The following is a 22,188-nucleotide window of genomic DNA, read 5'->3' on the forward strand; positions in this document are numbered from 1 at the left end:
CCGTAAACAGAGGTACGGGCACAGTCATTGGCAACCTCCTGAACCCGAGATGATTGTTGCTCTGTTAGGATAACGCGGTAGGCATCTGGAGAAGGAGGGGCCGACTGGGCCTCCGGTTTCCGGCAGGGAGCCGCCATACCGCCAAGACAAACTGCGAGCTTCCGATGAAGAAAAGGCTGCCACCCCAAAAAAGGGGGGGATAGAAGCGGGAGGGTGGATCCTGGGTGTGAGGAGGACGGTTGCGGAGGCGGAAGGCGGGGAGAATGGGGGCCGGAGGACGGAGGAGGCGAAGCGGAAGGCCGGGAGGCGGAGGTGACGCGGGGTGGGGGAGTGGGGGCAGAGAGCGGGTGAAGTGAGGAGGCGGCGGGAGCGGGGGGAAGGCGGGGCGGGGCGGGAGGTGGCGGGGTGGAGGGCGGGGCAGAAGGGCAGGGCGGAGCGGAGTGAGGGGGTGGGGGGTTCGGGGGCGGGAGGGCGGGGTGGAGGGTGCGGGGAGGAGCGGAGGGCGGAAGGGCGGGAGGGGCGGGGGGTGGTGTGGCAAGGGGGCGGGGAGGTGAAGCGGGGGGCGGGGGAGGAGCGGAATGGGGGCGAGGGGGCGGGGAGGTGAGGCGGAGCAACGAGGGGGGGGGGTGAGGTGAAGCGAGGGGGGGCGGCGTGAGTCGACGTGAGGCGGAGGGGGGGCGAGGGGGAAGGGAGCGGAGAGGCGAGATGAGGCGGAGAGGCGAGGGGGGGGCGGAGGGGGCGAGGGGGGGTGAGAGCGGAGGCGAGGGGCGCAGCGAGGTGAGGCGGCGGGTGAGGGGGGGGGTGAGGGCGGAGAGGCAGGGGGTGGGGGTGGTCGAGGCGAGGAGGAGGAGCTAGGGGGGGGAGGTAGAGCTAGCGGGGGGGGAGGGGAGGCTCGTAGGAGCTCGAACTTCACCTAGAAGCAAAAACAGATCCATAATGTTTTGATTCCTCTCTAGAGCGAAGGATCTTACCTGTATGGCCTCCGATGATCATGTGACTGGAGCTGCCTACATATAGAGATGGGACTCCTCTGATCCTCCTCTCTGAAAAGCTGAGTCTTTGCATAGTCCCCTTCAGGAAGGACCACTCAACTTTGTCATAGGCCTTCTCGAAGTCAAAGGCAAGGATAGCAAGAGGCTGTGCCTCCTCCCTAGCCCAATCAAGTGCCTCCCAGAAGGTGAAAATATTATCCAGTATGCTACGCTCTTGGACAAAGCCGGTCTGTGTCTCGTGGATGATATCCAAAAGGTGGGTTCTCAGACGCAGACTCAAGACCTTGGCCAAGATCTTGTAAGCTGTGTCCAGAAGGGTGATCGGTCTCCACTGCCGAATATTTGCTCTATCCCCCCCCTTTGGAAGCAAACATTTCCAACCTCTGCTCAGGGAATGAGGAAGAAGTCCTGAGTCAAAGATCTCTTGATAGGCTAAGCGAAGTGGGGTGGAGATATGTGGAGTAAGTTGGGGTCAAACCATCCTCTCCTGGGCACTTCTAGGCTGGAAGAGCCTCTAGGGCCTCCCACAACTCCTCGTTCGTGAAAGGCTCTTCCAGGCATATGCTAAGACTCTGTGAAACAACTGAGGGGATCTGCTCCCAAACTGCCTCTCTAGCTAGAAGAGTGGTGGCCGAGGCCTCCTCCGACTGAAACAGCTAGCTATAGAAGGCCATAGTCATCTCGAGGATCTCCTGTGGGTCTGAGTGCATCTGTCCCTGGAAGTCCCTGAGACGCTGTAGCTGGATCCTTGTTGACCTTGGTCCTGTAGTCTGGAAGAACTAGCGGGTCATCCAGTCCCCCTGCTGGACCCATCTGGCCCTAGAGGAGTGGTAAGAAAACTCAGCTCTACAGACCTCCTCCTGTAGGTCCGAACGGTCTCGAAGCCACAGGGACCCTGGGTCTTGCTCACTGAGTCTCTCAATGGATGCAAGACCTCGATGCAAAGACCGCTCCCGTTCCTGAATAGTAGTTTGCCATCTCAGTGCCTGACTCTATAGCTCCTGACTGCTCTGGGGAATCCGCTCAGCCACCCATGTCGCCCACCCCTCAATGGGATTGTCCACGGGCTGACTCCAGATCTCTACTAACACCTCCTGGACGTCCTCCTCCTATAAGAGAGCATCCGGTATGTGGACCCCCTTTTGGGGGAGTCCTCGACGGGGCTTCTCCACCTGAAGAACTATTGGTGAGTGGTCCGACATCGTGGTATCTGCTAGAATGCTAGTGGACCTGAGAGCCCAGTCGCCAATATAGAATCTGTCCAGACGCTCTAGCAGGCATCATGCCGTCTCTGGTCAAAGGAAAAGCGCAAGCTGCCGGGAAGTCTGGTAAACTTTGGCTCTCGCCAAGGGTCGCTGCCACTAATCGCAAAAATGAATTGCTCCCAAGTACTCCTCTACCCCGCTAGCATTTTTGCAAAAGAGGCTCCTCCCTGCTTGTCCTCCACGAACTCGAGGTTACTAAAATCTCCCCCAACAATCCATGAGTCCGCCTCTGGGAGGCAATCTGTGAGCTGCCGCCAGAAAGCGGGGTAGTGTTGCTTGCAAGCAGGTGCATACATGTTCAGGTTACCAATCCGGGCCCCTCTTGCCTGAAGGCCCATCCACACTGCGTGGCTTGGGATGAGCTCATCCTGCGCGAAAATCTCTGGTGCCAGTGCCTGAGATACAGAAATGCAAACCCCACCACTCCTGCCAACTGCTGGGGATCAAATCTCCAGGCCTGTCCAGGGAGGAGGTGGTGATGGTGTGCCACATCTGTTGCTGAGAACGTATGCTCCTGAATCAAGTGAAAATCAACAGACCTGCCTACCAGAGCCCGCTGCAATTCCAAGCGTAAAATCAAGTACTACGACTAGCTGCATGCACGGTCGAGAAGCCCGTGCACATTCCAACTCACCACCGTCAAACTCATGGAGATGGGTAGTAGTGAACAAGGTTCACTTGTGCATGGGAGCCTACTCTAGGAAGCCGGATTTCAGTGCTTTTGCCAGGGGTTTAGAGGACGAATAGTCGGTATCTATGCGCCGACGAACCAGCGTCACCACTGGCTCAATCCCCACTCTCCGAGCCCAATACTGCATGAAGGAAATATCTACGCCAAAGAAGTCGGCGCATTGTTGGAGCGTCGAGTAGTGAAGCTCTGAAAAAACTCTCTTTGCGGGGAGGCAGATCACGGCTACAGCTAGGCCTGATCCGAGCTTTACTGGGGAAAAGCCAAGCTGAAAATTTGCAGAGTAGCCATGGGCCAACCAAAGATCCATACCCTGAGGTCACATCCATTGGTCCATTATCTGGTATACCTGATGCTCCATCATCGCATCAAAAAGCTCTGGGGTCCACTTCTTCTTCTCTGTGGAGGCAAAATGGAGGATCTGAATTGATGGGTACGGGAACCCGCCGCACTGATGCCCCGTTTTCGGGGCCACAGGATCAAAATGGTCAGCTCCAGGGGCATAGGGTACGTATCTGGGATCTCTAAATAATTGCAGGGACCCAACAAAGGAGGGAGGCCAACGATCCTGCCTATCACTGCCCTGTCCTGAAGAAGGTTCACTGCCTGCTGCACCTATTGCTTATCCGACGGTGAAAGAAGCACTTTGACATCTGTGGGGATCAAGGGTGCTGCCATAGAGCCCCTTTGGCCAGACCAAGGGTCGCTATCAAAGAGCTGTGTCACCCTGAAAAGCAATAAACTACACCTCCCGTTGGAAGGCGGGCACTAGAAAGTTGGAAGGAAGCGCTCGTGAGGGAAAGAAGAGTGCTCGAAGGGAACATCCCTCTAATTGAAAAGGAAAAGCTCGGACGTGACTCCGTAGAGAAAGGAAGGAGGGGAGCCCAACTGAGGTGCTTGTACAAGCAATCACACAAGCAAGAAAGAACGAAGTAAATCCAGGAGCTGCTGGTACACTTGGGCTGTGACACCTACAGCTTGTTCGAGAGGATTGTTAGCTGGTTGGTACGCGCCAGTCCCAATGCAAGAGGCTTTCATCAAGTAGATGAGGAAGGAGTGGCTCTCAATGCGTTGAGGGGCTGCAGATAGTTAACTAACTCTTTGGAAGCGGATCCCAAGTGAAATGATGGTTGTGTTGAGCACGGGGTTCCTAGGAGCCGGTCTTGTCTGCAGCCTTTGAGTTATGATGGGAGCTTGAAGTGGTACGGTGTGAGCTGTGGCGCGAAAAGGCAGACCCACAGCTCATTGATGGCGGACAAACGGCAGCAGCAGCTTGGTGCCTCAGTCCAAGCCCGAGGCCCTGTGAGGCAAGGCGCAACCAGCGGGCTCTTTCTTGCTCTCGATGAAGCAGCAGGTCAAGGGCCAGCCCGAGGCCGTGAGAGGCAATGGCACTCGGTGATGCAGCCCTATCCCGATGCCCTTGTGAGGCTATGGTGCAGCCAGCAGCTCCTTCCCACTCACAACGAACAACAGGTCGCGGGACAAAGCAGCAGGTCTGCGAGGGCGCAGGCACAAAGGCGGGAGGGGGGGCGGGAGGGGAGATAGGTGCAGTTCACAGGGAGAGGTGTCGGCCAGAAACACTGCTGAAAATTGTTGTTGCGCAATTGTGCTATGTATTTTATTGCAATGCTTTTAGCGCAAGTTAGAACATTTCCTCCGTATCATCTAGAGACTGAGGCTCTCGTCAATTGGCAGTCCACAAAACTGTGTAGCATCCTTAGCCGGCACTAGTTCGTTTGTATCCTCAACCAAACATGCTCTAGATTGATTCTTCAATTTATCTTATTTATTTATAGTATCATAAAACAATTTGGAATAGAATTTAGAAGAGTGTATGTCTTTTCCATAGTAATCATCCCATAGTGGAATCATTTTGTCAAAACTTCTTTCTTGTCCGAGTCACAAGATTCTTGCAATATATCTGCTAGCTTTGGAAGTAAATTGCTACATTACCAACCTTAGTCCCTAATCCAAATAATTGCTTCATGATTGCACTCATTTTGCCAAATGTTATAATAATCTTTAGTGTCACCATAATGTAAATATCCTAAGTCAAAGTACAGTTGACCATTTATTTGATCATAATTAAAGAGTTTTATATGTGTTAATTATGGTCAAAGAGTTATTTTAATGGTCAAAGGATTGACTACGGTCAAAGATACTTGACTCTAGTCAAGTAAACCTGACTACGGTCAGAGAGTGTTGACTTCGGTCAACAAGACTTGGCATGCGCCAAGAGGGTTAACCCCGGCTAACCAAGATGTGCCAACTTCGGTTGGAGAGACTTGGCTATAATTAAGGCGCCTCGACCCTTGGTCAAAGCTCCTTAATTATAATCAAGAGTGTTGACTCCGGTCAACCAGAGAATAAATAAATATATATATATTTGTTTAGATGTGCACATGTGTTCAGTGGGGACGCCCACCGTGACTAGAATTAGTCCACAGTGTGCTATTTGCATGCAAAGCGCTAACAATTAATGGGTGCCATGGTGGTGCGCTTTAATTAATTGTTGCAGGTACTAGGAAGAATTATTTTTCCTAAGCGTAATGGGAGCCGGACAAGCATCTAGGAGGCGGTTCGTGTGATCGAGAGCTTTGAAGACTCCAGAATGGCCCTTAGTGGCATGTAATAGGACTTAATCTAGATTTTAGACAAGTGGCATGTTGCCAATTTGAAATGAGCTTGAAGCTCTTGTAATAAAGGGGATTTTTCACGTTTTGAAAGAGAGAGTATTAGACAGCTCTACGCTGAACTTTTGTAACAGATTCTCTTCAAGTAATAAAATACCTTCGGGGGGGTCCAGCCCGACATGTTGTCCTGGGCCCTATTGTCTTTGTAGAGAGAGGGAGAGAGGGAGAGTGGAAAAGAAGTGTACTGTCCTGGGCCCTATTGTCTTTGTAGAGAGAGGGAGAGTGGAAAAGAAGTGTACTTGCTGATTATTACTGAGGAAGTTACGTTCGCAATTATGGCTGTCTCTCAGAAGAGCGAGATGGGTAGCGAGTCGGTTTTATAGATTCCGTCTGGTTTTATTGGTATCAGAGCACAGTCTTTTCAGGCTGTGACGATCCCGCCAGAGAATAAAGAAACCACGAATCCAAGTCTGAGGAAAGGAAGAGCCTGGCAATATGGGTCGTTAGATGAAGTAAGGGCTGAAGGTTAGCGCAAGAAAGCAAATTCGTGGCACAAAGTAATCAGAAGTGATTTCCTTAGTTCGGCTATCGACGGGAATTCATGTAATCTTGCGGGAGATCATCGACGGGTATCAATTCCAATCAGGAGATTGTGGTTGCGGTAGTAGGACACCCGTGCGCTTAATTAGCCGGTACTGAGGAGAAGCGAAGCCAGCTGCTATCTATTGCCCCGGGTGGAATAGCACAAGTCCTACCCTAACGCTTTGCATAGCGACGCCTTCACGCACGGGTTCGCTGGCTGGCGGAAGACAAGCGCCTCTCCAGAGATGCAAAAGCCCGCGACGCGCGTTGGTCGCTAAGGCGCAATGGTCCCGACGGAATTTCTTGCCAAGGTTTGGGCAAGCTTGCAGAGCTGACGTGGCGCAGGACACGTGGCGCTGACGTGGCAGATGAGTAGTGGGCTTGATGACGTGGCAGTCCATGCTGGCAGACAGCTCAGCAGATGACATGGCACTGACACGTGGCAGACAGCGCAGTAGATGATGTGGCACTGACACGTGGCAGACAGCGCAGTAGATGACGTGGCAAGACACGTGGTAGGCTGATGTGGCAAACCAGTGGTTAAATTAACTCTGGTTAGTTAATTCTGGTCAGAGGTCTAGTTAACTTGACCCAACCAGACCAGTCTGGTCACTGTAACCAGACTGTGACCAGTCCAGTTAGTCCAGTTGCAAGCTAACCAGACCAGAACCAGTCAGTCTGGTTAGAGTAACTAGCCAGTTACTCCATCTGGTTACTGTTCTTTTCCCCCAAAAAAAAAAAAAAACAGTTGCAGAGACTGTTTCTGCTAGTAATTTTCACTTATCTATCAGACTTTTACTGTCAGAAAAGCAGCAGAAAAGCAGAGAAATCAGAGATTTGCAGAAAAAGAGTATGCATGCCTTTGAGCAGTGAAAAGAGGGAAAAAACAGATGCCTTTTGAAGCCATCTGCAGCAGCCAGAAAAGGGCAATATAGTTGTTGATGCTTTGACAACTGTGTGGGTTTATGCCTTGAATTGATAGCCAGTACTGGCATAGATTGTGAATGCAAAACACCTCTTGTTGAGGTATTTTTCTGTTGGAAAAGCAAAGGTAGTTGTGCATCAGTTACCTACACGGTGTGAGAAATTTGCAGATCTCAAAATATGGATCAATCACCTATCCAGTAGGATTCACAAGATAGGGATGTACATCCAAGACAGAGAAGTGTGCCGCAAACTCAACAAGAATTTGAACAGATGGTACGCACTCGTATACAAGAGATGGAAAATCTCAAAAGGGATCCAAGGGCTCAGCATTTGTTTCAAGCAGAAGCTATGCCTAATGCAGTATATGACGTGCCAATGCCAGAGGCACACTCTCACTCTCGTGTACAGCCTGAGAAAGAGAGATCTCATAGGGGACGGTCCCATAGCAAAAAGAGATCGAGGCATCATCACCGATCTCCTAGTCCATCACCGTCTACCTCGAGTTCGACTTCTGTATCTTCTTCTTCCTTATCAGATAAACCATCCAGGAAAAGAAGAAAACACAAGAAGTCTAGGAAGAGAAAGTCTTCCAAAGAGACCAAGGAATTTAAAGAGGGAGGAAAATCTGTCAAGTTTATGACCTACAATGGACAGTATGGTCATACAGACAAAGCATTGCAGTTCATTAGACAGTTTGATGCTGCATTCGGTACAGAAAAATTTTCAGAATCCTCCAAGTTAAGAATGGTCAGTTTGCACTTGACAGCAACAGCTAGTGCATGGTGGAGTGCACAGACCACAGATGGGTCAGCCCCAAGGAAGTGGAAGGACTTCAAGAAAGCCTTCTACCAGCAGTTTATGCCTAAACAGTTTAGAGACCATGTTCTTCAAGATTGGGACAGCTTGCATATGGATGCAGGAGATACAGTGGATGTGTACAACCAAAAGTTTTGGGATGCTTATTTGCAGGTTGCACCTTTCAAAAAGATCTCCAAAGGCACCCAAATGAGAAAGTACAGAGCAGGTCTCACTCCAAGAATTCAGGCAGTAGTGAATGCTTTGGGGGCAAAGAACATTTTAGACCTTATGCATTCAGCTTCAGTAGCTAGCCTTGTGCCGCTACAAGATCCATCTACAGTGCCATCCTTGCATGCAGGACGTGCTGATAAAAAGAAAACTGATTTTCCAAAATCAGAAACAGCTACGTAGAAAGCTTGTGCTCCTGGAGCAGAAGTACATCCAAACGACCAATCACTGCTGGCTGAAGTTCTTGTCGCAAAATGAGCTTCCTGGGACCACAGGTGCCAGAAGAATGAAACCCGTTCACATTCCAGGATACGTGGTGTAGGCTCATGGTGAGGATTGGGAGGCTGCGAACAACTGTCTGCTCGCGCGAAGTCGATGAAGAAGCTGACATTTCGGAGTGGAGGCGCTGCCGCTTGTGAGAAGGTTTGGAGGGGGAGGCGGGGTCGTCCTGCCCGTTCTTCAACACCTTCAACAAAGGCGAGAGGCCTTTGGTGCCATGAGCAAGTGCTTTCTCGAGCCAGCTCGAGATCTCTGAAGTAGTCATCCCGTAGAAGGCTCGGAGTTTCTGAGGGGACCAGGCTTTGACATCCTGGGGGAGGGGCCATGACAGGGAAGGCCTGAGGATCACAATCAGTCGGAAGCGTTTGGCGGCGCAACGCCACTGCAGGCGCACGTCGCCCTCGGACCACTGAGTCTCGAGAAGCTGCCCACCAGACGGGCCTATCCAGGAGCAAACCTGAGCGTGCGTCTGCTCTCTGAGAGCCTCCCAGACCAAGTCGTCTGTCCAAGTCTCGGTGCCGTCGCTGAGGAACGTGAAAGCAAAGCTAGGGCCATCCCTAGGGGCCAAGGCGGCAATCTTCCCATCCGCCCCTTTGCAGAGCAGGAAGATACTGATGTCGAGACAAGCCGGGAAGGTCCCGAGGTCGGCCACATCCAAGTAGTCCCAGGGGCCAGATCTGTAAAAGTCTCGAGGAAGCTCTCTCTCCTGAAGCTGAGACCCATCAGAGTCTGCCACTGAGGGGCTAGCGGACAGGGAAGCCTGCTCCAGTGGTGGTGTAGACTCCGGGTGTCCTGCCAGTGGAGGGGGGGGGGGAGGAGGCTGGGGGGTAGGCGACTCAGACTCCACGGAGGCAACTAGCGAAGGAGGTGGAGGAGGAGGAGCGGGGGCTGCCCTCGGCTGGGAAGCCGTCGGTGCAGCTAACTCTGCACGAGAGTCGAGAGAGGCGGGGGGAGGGGGATGGGGATGCATCTGGAACTGGGGCTCAGAAAGAGGAGGAGGAGACTGAGGAGGAAGAGGCGGGGGCTGAAGCTGCGGGTCGGGAGAAGGGGGGTGAAACTGGGGAAGGGGCTGGGACTGAGTGGAAAGTGGCGGGGGAGCGGAAGAGAGGGGGATCTGAGGCTGTGAAGGGCGGGCTACCGTCGAAGAAGAAGCTCTCCCAGGTCCCTGGGGCGGCTGCCTGTCAGGTCTCTGAGGTGTTGCTGCAGGATGGGTAACCTCTGCCTCCTTGCCTTTATCAGAAATCTTCTTGTTCTTTCCTCTTTTCCTTCTAACCTCAGTCCAACCGCCTACTAACTTTGGACCGGACTCCGGCTGCCTCGGCTCCTCCTGACGTGGCTGTTCGGAGGGGGGGGGAGGGGGCGGAGGGGGCGGGGGCGGGGGAGGCCGAGAAGAGCTGGCGAAACGTGGACAAGCAGCCGCCAAGTGCCCAAAGCCGTGGCACCTCAGGCACTGGCCTGGCTGTCCGGTGACTACCATGCTCTGGGTGATGCTGCCGGCATCTGTCACGATCTCGATCACTGCAGGGAGAGTCGCAGGATCCGCCACAGCCACACGGACTCAGGGGGCTCCTGCCATAGTCACCGCGTCGGCGAAAGTGTCGTGCATAACCCAGCCAAAATGGGAGCCCAAGTCCCTGACAATCGGCCGCAGCTCAGTAGCAAGACCTGGAAAAACTAGCGTCACTAGATGGCGAGGTATACGGAACCGAACATCAAAATCCGCTGCGCTGAATCCACGGTACCACGGGACTATCATGATAATCTTTCCATCCACCGACGTGGGGGAACCAGCAATCAGGTTGCTCGCAGCTTTCGCATGGGAGAGTTTGAGCCAGAAGATGCCCCTTCCCATAAGGGCCACCTCCTCAATATGGCCATCCTCTAGCATGAGAGTGGACTGGAGCCAGTCCCTAATGGCTGATCTGGAGGGGGAGTGTCCAATGACTCTGCCGTAAACAGAGGTACGGGCAAAGTCATTGGCAACCTCCTGAACCCGAGATGATTGTTGCTTTGTCAGGATAACGCGGTAGGCATCTGGAGAGGGAGGGTCCGACTGGGCCTCCGGTTCCGGGCAGGGAGCCGCCATACCACCAAGACAAACTACGAGGCTTCCGATGAAGAAAAGGCTGCCACCCAAAAAAGGGGGGGGGGATAGAAGCGGGAGGGTGGAGCCTGGGTGTGAAGAGGACGGTTGCGGAGGCGGAAAGCGGGGAGAATGGAGGGCGGAGGACGGAGGAGGCGAAGCGGAAGGCCGGGAGGCGGAGGTGACGCGGGGTGGGGGAGTGGGGACGGAGAGTGGGTTAAGTGAGGAGGAGGCAGGAGCAGGGGAGAGGCGGGGCGGGGCGGGGCGGGGCGGGGCGGGAGGTGACGGGGTGGAGGGGCGGGGTGGAGGGGCGGGGCGGAGCGGAGTGAGGGGGCGGGAGGTTCGGGGGCGGAAGGGCGGGGTGAAGGGTGCAGGGGGGAGCGGAGGGCGGAAGGGCGGGAGGGGCGGGGGGTGGTGTGGCGAGGGGGCGGGGAGGTGAAGCGGGGGGCGGGGGAGGAGCGGAATGGGGGCGAGGGGGCGGGTGAAGCAAGGGGGCGGGGAGGTGAGGTGGAGCGACGAGAGGGGGGGTGAGGTGAAGCGAGGGGGGGCGGCGTGAGTCGACGCGAGGCGGAGGGGGGGCGAGGGGGAGGGGAGCGGAGAGGCGGGATGAGGCGGAGAGGCGAGGGGGGGCGGAGGGGCGAGGGGGGGCGGAGGGGGGCGAGGGGGGGGTGAGAGCGGAGGCGAGGGGCGCGGCGAGGTGAGGCAGCGGGTGAGGGGGGGGTGAGGGCGGAGAGGCAGGGGGTGGGGGTGGTCGAGGCGAGGAGGAGGAGCTAGGGGGGGGGAGGTAGAGCTAGCGGGGGGGGGGGAGGGGAGGCTCGCAGGAGCTACGAGAGTTTTTCACTGATTATACTTATATTTTGATCGTCTTAGTTTCAGTTACTCCCTTGATAGGGAAGCTCCGTCTTCATGTTCAGAGTTCTGTGGATCAGGAAGACTTCTTCATTTCTCCACTGAAACATTATGATGTAGTTTTGGGAATGCCTTGGTTTCACCGCAAGGCAGTGAAGTTGACTCTTCCTGAAAGAGTGCTGGAGTTTGTGCATAGAGGGAAAAATCAGCGTCTAATCGCCAAGAATAAAGGGGACACTATCCCCATTGTATCTGATGTTACATGTGGTAAAGCAATAAAGTCTGCAATTTCTGCGTACATGGTTTTTGTAAAAGAAAAAGAGAATGAAATGCATGCTGAAATGAATGATGCAGACAAAGATAAGTTTCAGTTTCTTATAAACTTTAAAGATTTCTTTTCTGATACTTTGCGAGGGGAGTTACCCCCAGAGAGACCAGAAGATCATCAGATAGAGTTAATGTCTGGTAGTGAGCCACCAAACAGACCACCTTATAGAGTCAGTGCGACTCAGAGAGAGGAGATTATGGCTCAGGTACAGGATTTGCTGTCCAAAGGGTTGATTCAGCCCAGCTCGTCTCCTTTTTGTTCCCCTGTACTGTTAGTACAGAAGAAAGATGGTTCATTCCGTATGTGCGTCAATTATCGTGCACTGAACAAAATGACCATCAAGAATAGATTCCCTATTCCGCGCATTGATGATGTCCTGGATCAGTTAAATGGAGCTTCAGTTTTCAGCAGGATAGACTTAAAGAGTGGCTATCACCAAGTGAGGATACAGCCTCAGGATGTGCACAAGACAGCATTCCGCACTACATTCGGGTTGTATGAATACTTAGTGATGCCTTTTGGGTTGACAAATGCTCCAGCCACATTCAATAGAATGATGGATCGCATCTTCCGAAAGTACAGGCATTTTACGGGTACTTTCTTTGATGATATCTTAGTCTTTTCTAAGACAGAAGAAGAACACAGAGAACATCTTGCTATAGTGTTTCAAGAGCTGAGAAATCATCAGCTCTATGCAAACAGCAAGAAAAGTGAATTCTTCTTGGAAGAAATCCATTATCTGGGGCATATAATATCCAAGAATGGGATACAAATGGATCTAGCGAAGATCCGTGCCATTCAGGAATGGCCAGAGCTGAAAACTGTGCATGAAGTTCGAAGTTTCCTAGGCCTGTGTTCTTACTACAGAAGGTTTATCAGACATTTCGCTGATATCGCAGCTCCATTACATGACCTTACTAAGAAAAATGCAGCCTTCACATGGGGAATATCACAGAAGAAAGCATTTAATACACTCAAGGAGAAGTTGACTACAGAGCCTATTCTTGTAGTCCCTGATCTTTATCAATCTTTTGATGTTGATTGCGATGCTTGTGGAGAATGTGTTGGGGCTGCATTGCATCAGAATGGTCATGCAGTGGCCTATGAAAGCAGGAGACTTCGGGATGCAGAAAGATATCTAGGAATCTATGAGAAAGTTATTGGCTGTAATTCATGCCATCCATACATGGAAGCACTATCTTTTGGGTGCAGATTTTACTGTCAAGACAGATCACCAAAGTCTGAGATACTTTTTGACTCAGACCAAGCTTTCCGAGAAGCATATGAAATGGGCGAACATGCTGTCAATGTATCATTTTCAGATTGTCCATACCCCAGGAATTGGGAACAGAGTAGCAGATGCCTTGTCCCGAAGACCCCAGGTCAATAATGTGACTATTGCTTATCATCAGGACCTGGAAGGCATGAGGGAGCAATATGCTCGTGATTCAGATTTTGGTGAAATTTTACAGCAAATGCAAGAGGGGCAATCCACCAGTCACTATTCCCTGAAAGATGGGTATCTAATGAAAGATGATTGCCTATGCATCACCCAGGAGATGAGGAAAAAGATTTTGGAGGAATGCCATGCACCTCCCTATGCTGGACACAGAGGAATTACAGCAACAACTCTAGCACTAGAGAGGTATTTCTTTTGGCCAAGGATGCGGAAAGATATACACCAGTTTGTTACGGAATGCCTTACGTGTCAAAAAGTGAAGTATGATAGACGGAAGGCACCTGGCCTACTTATGCCTCTTCCCGTGCCTCAGGCACCATGGGAAAGTATTACAATGGACTTTATTTTTGATTTGCCGAGATCAAAGTCAGGGAATGATGGGATTTGGACTATCATTGATAGATTCAGCAAGCAAGCTCATTTCATTCCGGTTCGCAAAACCATAAAGGCAGATCATATGGCTAAGCTTTTCATGGCACAAATTTTTAAACATCATGGTATGCCTAAGTCCATTGTTAGTAATCGAGATCCCAGAATGACCAGTCTATTCTGGAGAGCTTTATTTGAGAACATGGGGACGAATCTGAATTTTTCTTCTTCTTTCCATCCCCAGACAGATGGTCAAAGTGAAGTAGCAAATTCTACAATTTTGGATATGCTGAAATGCTACGTGGGTGACCAACGTTCAGACTGGGAAAAGTACCTACCGTTAGTAGAGTTTGCTTACAATAATACAGTACATAGCTCTACAGGGAAAGCCCCTTTTGAGGTCATATATGGGAAGGTGATTTTGCCACCTATATTGAGGACCAAAGATGAAATATTTGCAGCTGATCAGTTTGTGAGAGACCTCCAGACAGCTTACAGCCAAGTCCGGACAGCAATTGAAAGGTCTCAAGAGAAACATAAAAGAGCTGCAGATAAGCATAGGAGACAGTTAGATCTCAAGGAAGGGGATTGGGTACTTTTGAGGTTTGAAAAAGCTAGGCTCCGCAAGTTTAAAGGCAAACAGAAAGTGTATGCAAAGTTATCTCCCAGATACTATGGCCCTTTCAGGGTTACAGAAAGAATAAATGAGGTTGCATACCGATTAGCATTGCCAGAGCATTGGAGGATTCACAATGCATTCCATGTGAGTCTTCTAAAGGAATTCCAGGGACCAGAGCCTACAGATCCAGTATCAGAGGATCCACCAGAAGTGGATGAGCTGGAGGAAGTCCTTCAGCCAGAGCAAATTGTGTACCATACTGTACGTAAAGGCCCTCAGGGTAAGCAGTTTTACAGGTATCTTGTAAAATTCAAGAATTATACGGCATTAGATGCCAAGTGGATGGACGAAGACATGTTATCTGATCATCCACAGCTTTTGGATGTTTACAAGGAAGCTTTTCAGTTGAGGTCAAGTGAATAGAAGCCGAGGGGATGTCACCACAATGTAAATATCCTTAGTCAAAGTACGGTTGACCATTTATTTGATCATAATTAAAGAGTTTTATATGTGTTAATTATGGTCAAAGAGTTATTTTAATGGTCAAAGGATTGACTACGGTCAAAGATACTTGACTCTAGTCAAGTAAACCTGACTACGGTCAGAGAGTGTTGACTTCGGTCAACAAGACTTGGCATGCGCCAAGAGGGTTAACCCCGGTTAACCAAGATGTGCCAACTTCGGTTGGTGAGACTTGGCTATAATTAAGGCGCCTCGACCCTTGGTCAAAGCTCCTTAATTATAATCAAGAGTGTTGACTCCGGTCAACCAGAGAATAAATATATATATATATATATTTATTTATTTATTTATTTATTTATTTTTTAATATTTGTTTAGATGTGCACATGTGTTCAGTGGGGACGTCCACCGTGACTAGAATTAGTCCACAGTGTGCTATTTGCATGCAAAGCGCTAACAATTAATGGGTGCCATGGTGGTGCGCTTTAATTAATTGTTGCAGGTACTAGAAAGAATTATTTTTCCTAAGCGTAACGGGAGCCTGACAAGCATCTAGGAGGCGGTTCGTGTGACCGAGAGCTTTGAAGACTCCAGAATGGCCCTTAGTGGCATGTAATAGGACTTAATCTAGATTTTAGACAAGTGGCATGTTGCCAATTTGAAATGAGCTTGAAGCTCTTGTAATAAAGGGGATTTTTGACGTTTTGAAAGAGAGAGTACCAGACAGCTCTATGCTGAACTTTTGTAACAAATTCTCTTCAAGTAATAAAATACCTTCGGGGGGGGTCCAGCCCGACATGTTGTCCTGGGCCCTATTGTCTTTGTAGAGAGAGGGAGAGAGGGAGAGTGGAAAAGAAGTGTACTTGCTGATTATTACTAAGGAAGTTACGTTCGCAATTATGGCTCTCTCTCAGAAGAGCGAGATGGGTAGCGAGTCGGTTTTATAGATTCCGTCTGGTTTTATTTAGTGCGGACATCTACAAATTAAATAGCTCTTCCTTGAAGTTAGCCTTTGAGTTTTTTAGTTTAGAAGCAGAAAGCTTTTCAATTACCCAATTGTCTACTGTATCTTTTGATAGGTTGAGATGATTAAATACTTTCGACACAATGCTTGGCCCAATATTCGAAGTGCTTTTTCATTCTTCTGGTCTCACATGTGTATCTCCTCTAACGTTGATTGTTGCTTTGTAGTTTTGCAGATCTTGAAACTACAGAATATGAACTTCACTCCATGAAGCTGCCAAGTTGCGCATTTGTACCATTGATATCGTTTGTTAATCCCATGTTAACTCTAATATCAATTGATAGAAAAATGATATTCAAATTACAGCTTTTTTTTCCAATGAAAAGACGTCTATCAAGTATTAAAAATACCCCAAGAGCAAAGCTCATGGCAGAAATACATTATGCAAAGCATGCGAAACAATATGCCCTAAGTAGGCAAATAACCTTCTCATCACAGAGAGCTAGAAAAGCACCAAGGTTAAGGCTGAAAGTTCCACCTCAACCCTGCAGCGGTGGACTTCGAGAAAAACAGGGAGCCACTCCTTGAGGAAAACACTCCTCTTGGCAGAAGCCATCTAGAAAGACCCTTGCATGCTCACCCAAATGGCCATCAAAGTGTGTACAATATCCATCCAAATACTAGCCAATGTGTGTGAAGGGTGGATTTGGGAGCCATCCAATGCCTCTGTGCATGTGGATCTCCAAATATGCCATACTGAAATGCTTGCTAGAATCTCCCAAAAAGTATCCATCAAGGCATGTGCAGGTTTGCAAGGAAAGTGGGGAACATCATCCAGATAGCATGACTTAACTAAATGTCATCAAACTAAAAGAACCCAAGAAGAGCCGTGCCTCTCATAAGATCCCGAAAGAGAAAGCCAAGCCACCGAACCCCAGGTCATGAAGAAGGGGAAGGAACAAAATGCTCAAAAGAATAGCAATCCCCTTCCAAATAAACCTCACCTTTGTGCAATCCCATAGACAATGTTGAATGGACTCCTCAGTAGAAAGACAACGATGGCAAGTAGGGGCTGACCTGAGATCTCAAAAAGATGCTCATTGCTTCAGCCACAAACAACTCCAAGAAAGGGGCAAGGGGGCATTCTTGTCGCACTAATCTAGAAATCTAAAATCTTTCTCCCCTATCCCCTATGATAAGCACCTAGCTGTGGGATGATTTTTACAAAGTAGAGACCCCTAGGATCCAAGCATCTGAATATCCAAACAATAAAACACCAATCTACGTTGTCGTAAGCTTTCTCGAAATGCAAGAGTAGAATGGCTAGCCTTTGGCCACTCTGCATAGCATAATGCGAAGCTTTCCAAAATGAAAAGATATTATAGAAAATTCTCCGGCCATGCACAAAGCTTGTTTGCATATCATGAATAACATAAGGAAGAATGGGCTGCAAGCGTAAACTGATAGCTTTGGCCAAAATCTTATAGAAGGTGCCCAAAAGAGCCGTTGGCCTCCATTGGGAAACCAAATTTCTGCTTGGGATAAGATGAATAAGACCCTTTGTAAGTGAATCAGGCATAGTATTAGAGTCCCAAACTCCCTACAGGGATGAGATAACACGGTCCCCAATTATATCCGAAAAAGCAATAAAGGAGGTGTTGTGAACCCATCAAAGCCGAGGTGCTTGTGAAGGGCAAGAAGCGAGTTCTAGATTGGTGAAAGGTGCATCAAGTGACACTCTCATATCTGGCTCACTAATACTAGAATACCCTGCCAAACTCTATGTTTGGCATCATCTCTAGCAAGCGTGTTAAGATCTACTGAAAGAAGGGAGGCGTAAAAATTAGTAGCTAAAGGTGAGACAGCATCAGGATTTGACTACAAAACCCCGTCAAAGTCTTGTAAGCCACTTTCATTGCTCCAGATTCTCCTATTCCATTCTTTTAGTATTCCTTGAGGACTGGAGACAAGATTCAGCAAAGAGCCTCCCATCATGTACCGCAATTGTTCAGGTTTAGCAAAGGGATTTCAGAGCATCATCTATCGAGTTTTGGGTCTCATTTTTGGGGGATTAGGGACAAAAGTCTCATACGTTCTTTGGCTTACTATACTATTCATAGCGGACCGAGGTATTCCAATTGGCTCTTTGATTTAGCGGATGGGCAGGCCCTCCTCATGTATGAGATGCCAGCTTGTAGGGAATTTAGCAAGCACTGTTGTGGAGTTGCCATATTGCCAGGGTAGTTTGAACCGGAGTTTTCAGATTATTCACACCCAAGTCTTACACTCTGACGTCGGGAGTAGCTTTTTGGGGCAAAGGGTTTGGTGCCTTTGCTCTATATGAGTCTGAGGCAAGTGACCATGCCTTCTTAATGCAGCGGTGTTACGAACATGGCCCTACAAATCTTAGCACCATGGGGCCTCAAGATTTGTTCTACTCCCCATCCCGGCTTAGGACCCACTGCCTTCTCCACAAGCGGGCTTGGCTTGGGATGGGGTTTCTAAGATTACTTTATGGCGGATATGGTGTTTGAGATGTGCTCAGGTAATTGGTGGACATGCATCCACTATTGCTTATATGCTGGCTTCTATTTGGGCTGATCTCATTTTTAGTATCCGGAGTCATTGGGAGAGATGGGGACTCCGTAGCTACTCGAAAGAGATTGATAGCATTCATGCGGATTGGGATCATTCCTTATTTTTTCATGTTACTCCACTTGGGTTGACGTAGCATTATAGACCAACCCCCATGGTTTGTTATTTATATTGTAGGGGCCAGGGATAAAGTTCTCACTCTCCCACCTTTGTTATAATTTGTTTTGAATCGAATTAATAACTTCTTACTGTAAATGGTGATACTGCCTATTCAACCAGGGTTTTCTAGATATTAGCCGGATCATTGATTACTAGTATAAGTGCTGTCCTGCCCTTCTTGTATCTAAGATCACCAGACAAGGCACAGATTCATAAGAAATGTGTTGGATGGGGACCCTGACAGTAAGTGATCACATATTTTCTTGTTCAAAGGAGAGGAGCCCACACTAGGAGGAGGCTATAGGACATGGGATCTTATGCTCATCCTACAAGGATGCTATATAGACGAGTAGGGGTTCCGCTACAGGATCGGCAAACACTTGTCGCACTTGAGGCACCCTCATAGCAGTGTTACAGTGTCAAGTTGGCTCACCACAACCACGGGTTGGCCCCACAGATTGGAGCAAGGGATGGCATCAGCAGATCTCCAAAATATCTCAGAGGCAAGAACGTCTGATGGGACTCTCTCCGCACAAAGGGGCCACAGTTTCCATTTGTGCTTCTGTTTATAGATGCTCTTTAGGGGTGTGCGCTAGATATCTCTAGCTCCCCTATCAGGGGTTTTTTTCCTTACAATATAACTCAGACTTGGTCTCAAAGGCCTTTCTGGACTTCCGCAAACATAAATCTCTCTCTCTCTCTCTCTCTCTCCAGCAAAAAAAAAAGCATGTTGCACCTTGAAGCATATCACCTGATGGTATATGGGGTTGATTGAGATAATGCAGCTCACCATGTTTTGAAGGCCTATTCATACAATAAACAATTAAAGATGAGGTTTTGAGAGTCACCATTCTACTTTGGAATAGGTTTTATATTTGTTAATATTGAGTATTCCAGCTTACTTAGTTTACAGCTCTTGCTTTTGGGCTCTTTACTGCTCATCACTTAACTGTTGGTTATGACCTTTTTGTGTCCATTTGTTTCACATGCAGTCCTCATGAATCGTGCACCTATGTGAGTTCTCAGCTTGAATTGTGATGTTTAATGTATATAGTTTTTGGTTATGGAAGATGCCTACACCTATGCACACATGAATCAAATTAGTTGCAATGATTTAACCTTTTGGCTTGGCTTTTGCAGCTCCAAGAGAAATTCCGTTTGGACCTGGATGATGAAGAGGCTGTCCAGTACTTCCAGACCCTTATCACTGACAGTGTTAGTGCTTTATTTCCACAAATGGTTGAAACTATCCATCGCTGGGCTCAGTACTGGCGCTGACTTCTGTATTTAGCTCGAAAAGACGTCTCTCTTTTCATAGGGGACACAACAGGCTTTGAATCAAAGATTGCATTTTATCAGTGGTTTTTAGCCACACTAGAATACAGGTTGATGATCAAAATCCCAGCTTTCTGTCGTGTAATAATGCAAGCACAAGAAGGTCTCATGATGGTAAGGACGATATAATGACATATTGCATGTGCACAATGTAGAGCACATAATGTTTGAAACTAAAGAATGTCATAGTCACAGGCATGATCTCCCTCTTGGAGATACATTTTGAGCTGTATTTGCTTCTGAGTAATATGCAAACGTGGCTTTATTCTTCAAATCTTTTGTATTCTCTACCGTTCCTTTGCTGATACTAAAAAATACTGCAAGGATCTTGCAAAAATAAAAGCAACACCTTTACACATTTTATGAAGAATGTTGTAATAGGCAGAGAGAATCACACACTTGGGGAACCCCACATGGATGATCAGAATTTTTTTGTTACTTTGTACTATGCACGAGCAGCTCGTAGGATCGCTCTTTGCTGTTTGACTATATCATGTACTCTTTTGTCTCATAGATCATTCGGTCTCTTGAAGACTTTAATACTCTCTCTCTCCCCCCCCCCCCCCCCCCCGGCCTGTCGCGACTCCTGCTGCAAGCTCTTCCAGCCTCATGGGGCTGTCCAAAACCCCTGCCACAGCCTAAACAGCCGCGGGGCTGTTCTCCAGGTCCTTGCGCTTGTGCAAACAGGTCTCGGGGCTGTTTCTAGCCCCCGCCTACTATAGGCCATCTTCTCCTAGTTCTAGTGATGCCCTATAGGCCCTAGTATGTGCCTTGTAGGCATTGGTATAGGCACTTAGTTTATTGTGTGCCTTTTATGCCACATAGGACACTTAGTCCTATGTGACACCTAGGACACTTAGTCCTAGGTCTAGGTACAAGTACTATGTACTTTGTTTTTCACACACTACTCAAGATTGACGTGATGGCTGTGACTCTTCGACTCTTTGTACCTTGCACTCTCTTTTCTCTCAACCGATCCTTCAGTGGTATCAGAGCCATGTTCGACTCGTTTCCTGCCCCCGGATCTGCATCTTCTCCCTGTGCCACCATCCGTATAGTTCGTACGACTGTACGGACGACCGTACAGATCCCGTGTCAGAATTTGTACTTCTACTAGGTGCTTCCGTATGTACTCGCGCTGTACTCGCACCGTACAGCCTGCACACAGGACACCCGTATACCTGCATCGCCGTACTTGTACGTGGGAGCGTACCTGCTCCGTATTTGTGTTCGTACGTGCCTTGTATTTGCGCCGTACAGCTCCGTACTTGAGCAGCTGTACAGATACGTACTTGTGCCGCTGTACAACCATACATCTTCCATACAAAAGTACAGAAGGTCTTATTACTGGTGTATTCCGTACTTGCGCCTCCGTACAGTCACGTGTGCACGTACCAAGCTACTGTACAGTTTTGTACAGTTGTCGTACACTCGTACACCCTGCATCCGTACATTGTACCAGTTTCGTATAGTTGTACTTGTTTCGGGATCTCCATACAGGTTTTGCACATGTGACGTAATATTCAGAACATTCTCAAAATTTGGGGCTTTTGAGGGCTTTTGTTGTCCTTACCTTCCTTTTACTATTTGAAATCTTCTCAAGCCATTTCAACAGTTTGGAAAGCCTACCTCTTGAGGCCTATACTTTCAGACAGTTGCACTTTTGCAGTCAATTTGTGGACAGCAAGTCCTAATTTTGCAGTTGCAAGCCTTGAGGCTGTCTTTTGGGATTTGGTCTGCAATTTCTTATTTGATTGGAGTACATTTGGGTCAGATTGCAAGACATTGTGTCACATTTGTGGGACATTGAGTCATATTTGCATACATTGGGTCACATTTGCAAAAATTTCAGCAAAATTTGGGGCTTTCTGCATTTGCCCTCAATAAATTTGGGGCTTTTGCCATATTTGCTGTTTTTGCAGTGAACATTGCCTGCCACAGTCACATTTGGGTCAGATCTACATTTGCCCTTTGATTTGGGTTGAAAATTTGCAGATATTTGCTGTCATTTTTGGACAGCCAGCTTTTTGCAGTGATAACCTTAAGGCTTTTGGGTTTTCAGGTCTCTTTTAGGGTATCACATTTGCTATGGCTGGGAACAATCAAGATTTATTTGGTGTTCTTCATGAAGATGATAAGTTGGATGGCACCAACTATCCGATGTGGTCTTAATCTCATGAAACATATTCTTGCTGCAAAGCATTTGTGGAATATTATTTATGGGGTTGATCTAAGGCCAGCCAATGCCACACTGGTTGCCTCTATTGCTGGTCCCTCTACAGGGGGTACTACTCCTGATGCCTCATCCTCTAGCACTCCTGCTACTGCTCTTCCAACTTAGGAACAGTTAAGATGGGATGCAAGAGATGCAAATGCACATTCATGTATTGCTTTATCATGCAAGAGAATCATTATTCTACACATCCGGTCTTGCAGGACAGCAAAGGATGCTTGGGATAAATTGGCTTCTCTCTATCAGATTCGCAATGAGGCACGTGTTGCATATTTGAGAAGGCAATTACAGGAAGTCAACATGAATGAAGGTGACTCTATGGATGCATACTTGACAAAGGTC

The 22,188-nt window shown here is 48.6% G+C and overlaps 1 protein-coding gene across 1 annotated transcript in view; it reads left to right on the forward strand.

Annotated features, from left to right (window-relative positions):
* Positions 1 to 19,897, forward strand: part of VPS34 (vacuolar protein sorting 34) — a 179,830-nt gene extending 159,933 nt beyond the window's left edge. Inside the window, exon 17 of the mRNA XM_087402441.1 lies at positions 19,419 to 19,897. Coding sequence (XP_087258567.1) covers positions 19,419 to 19,556 — 138 coding nt within the window. The 3' untranslated portion in view covers positions 19,557 to 19,897. The remainder of the gene's footprint in view (positions 1 to 19,418) is intronic.
* The last annotated feature ends 2,291 nt before the right edge of the window (positions 19,898 to 22,188 follow it).

This window comes from Dipteris shenzhenensis, chromosome 31 (assembly GCF_047967505.1).
Source record: "Dipteris shenzhenensis isolate YYH24624 ecotype China chromosome 31, Dip_SZ_1.0, whole genome shotgun sequence".
Taxonomy (NCBI): domain Eukaryota; kingdom Viridiplantae; phylum Streptophyta; class Polypodiopsida; order Gleicheniales; family Dipteridaceae; genus Dipteris; species Dipteris shenzhenensis.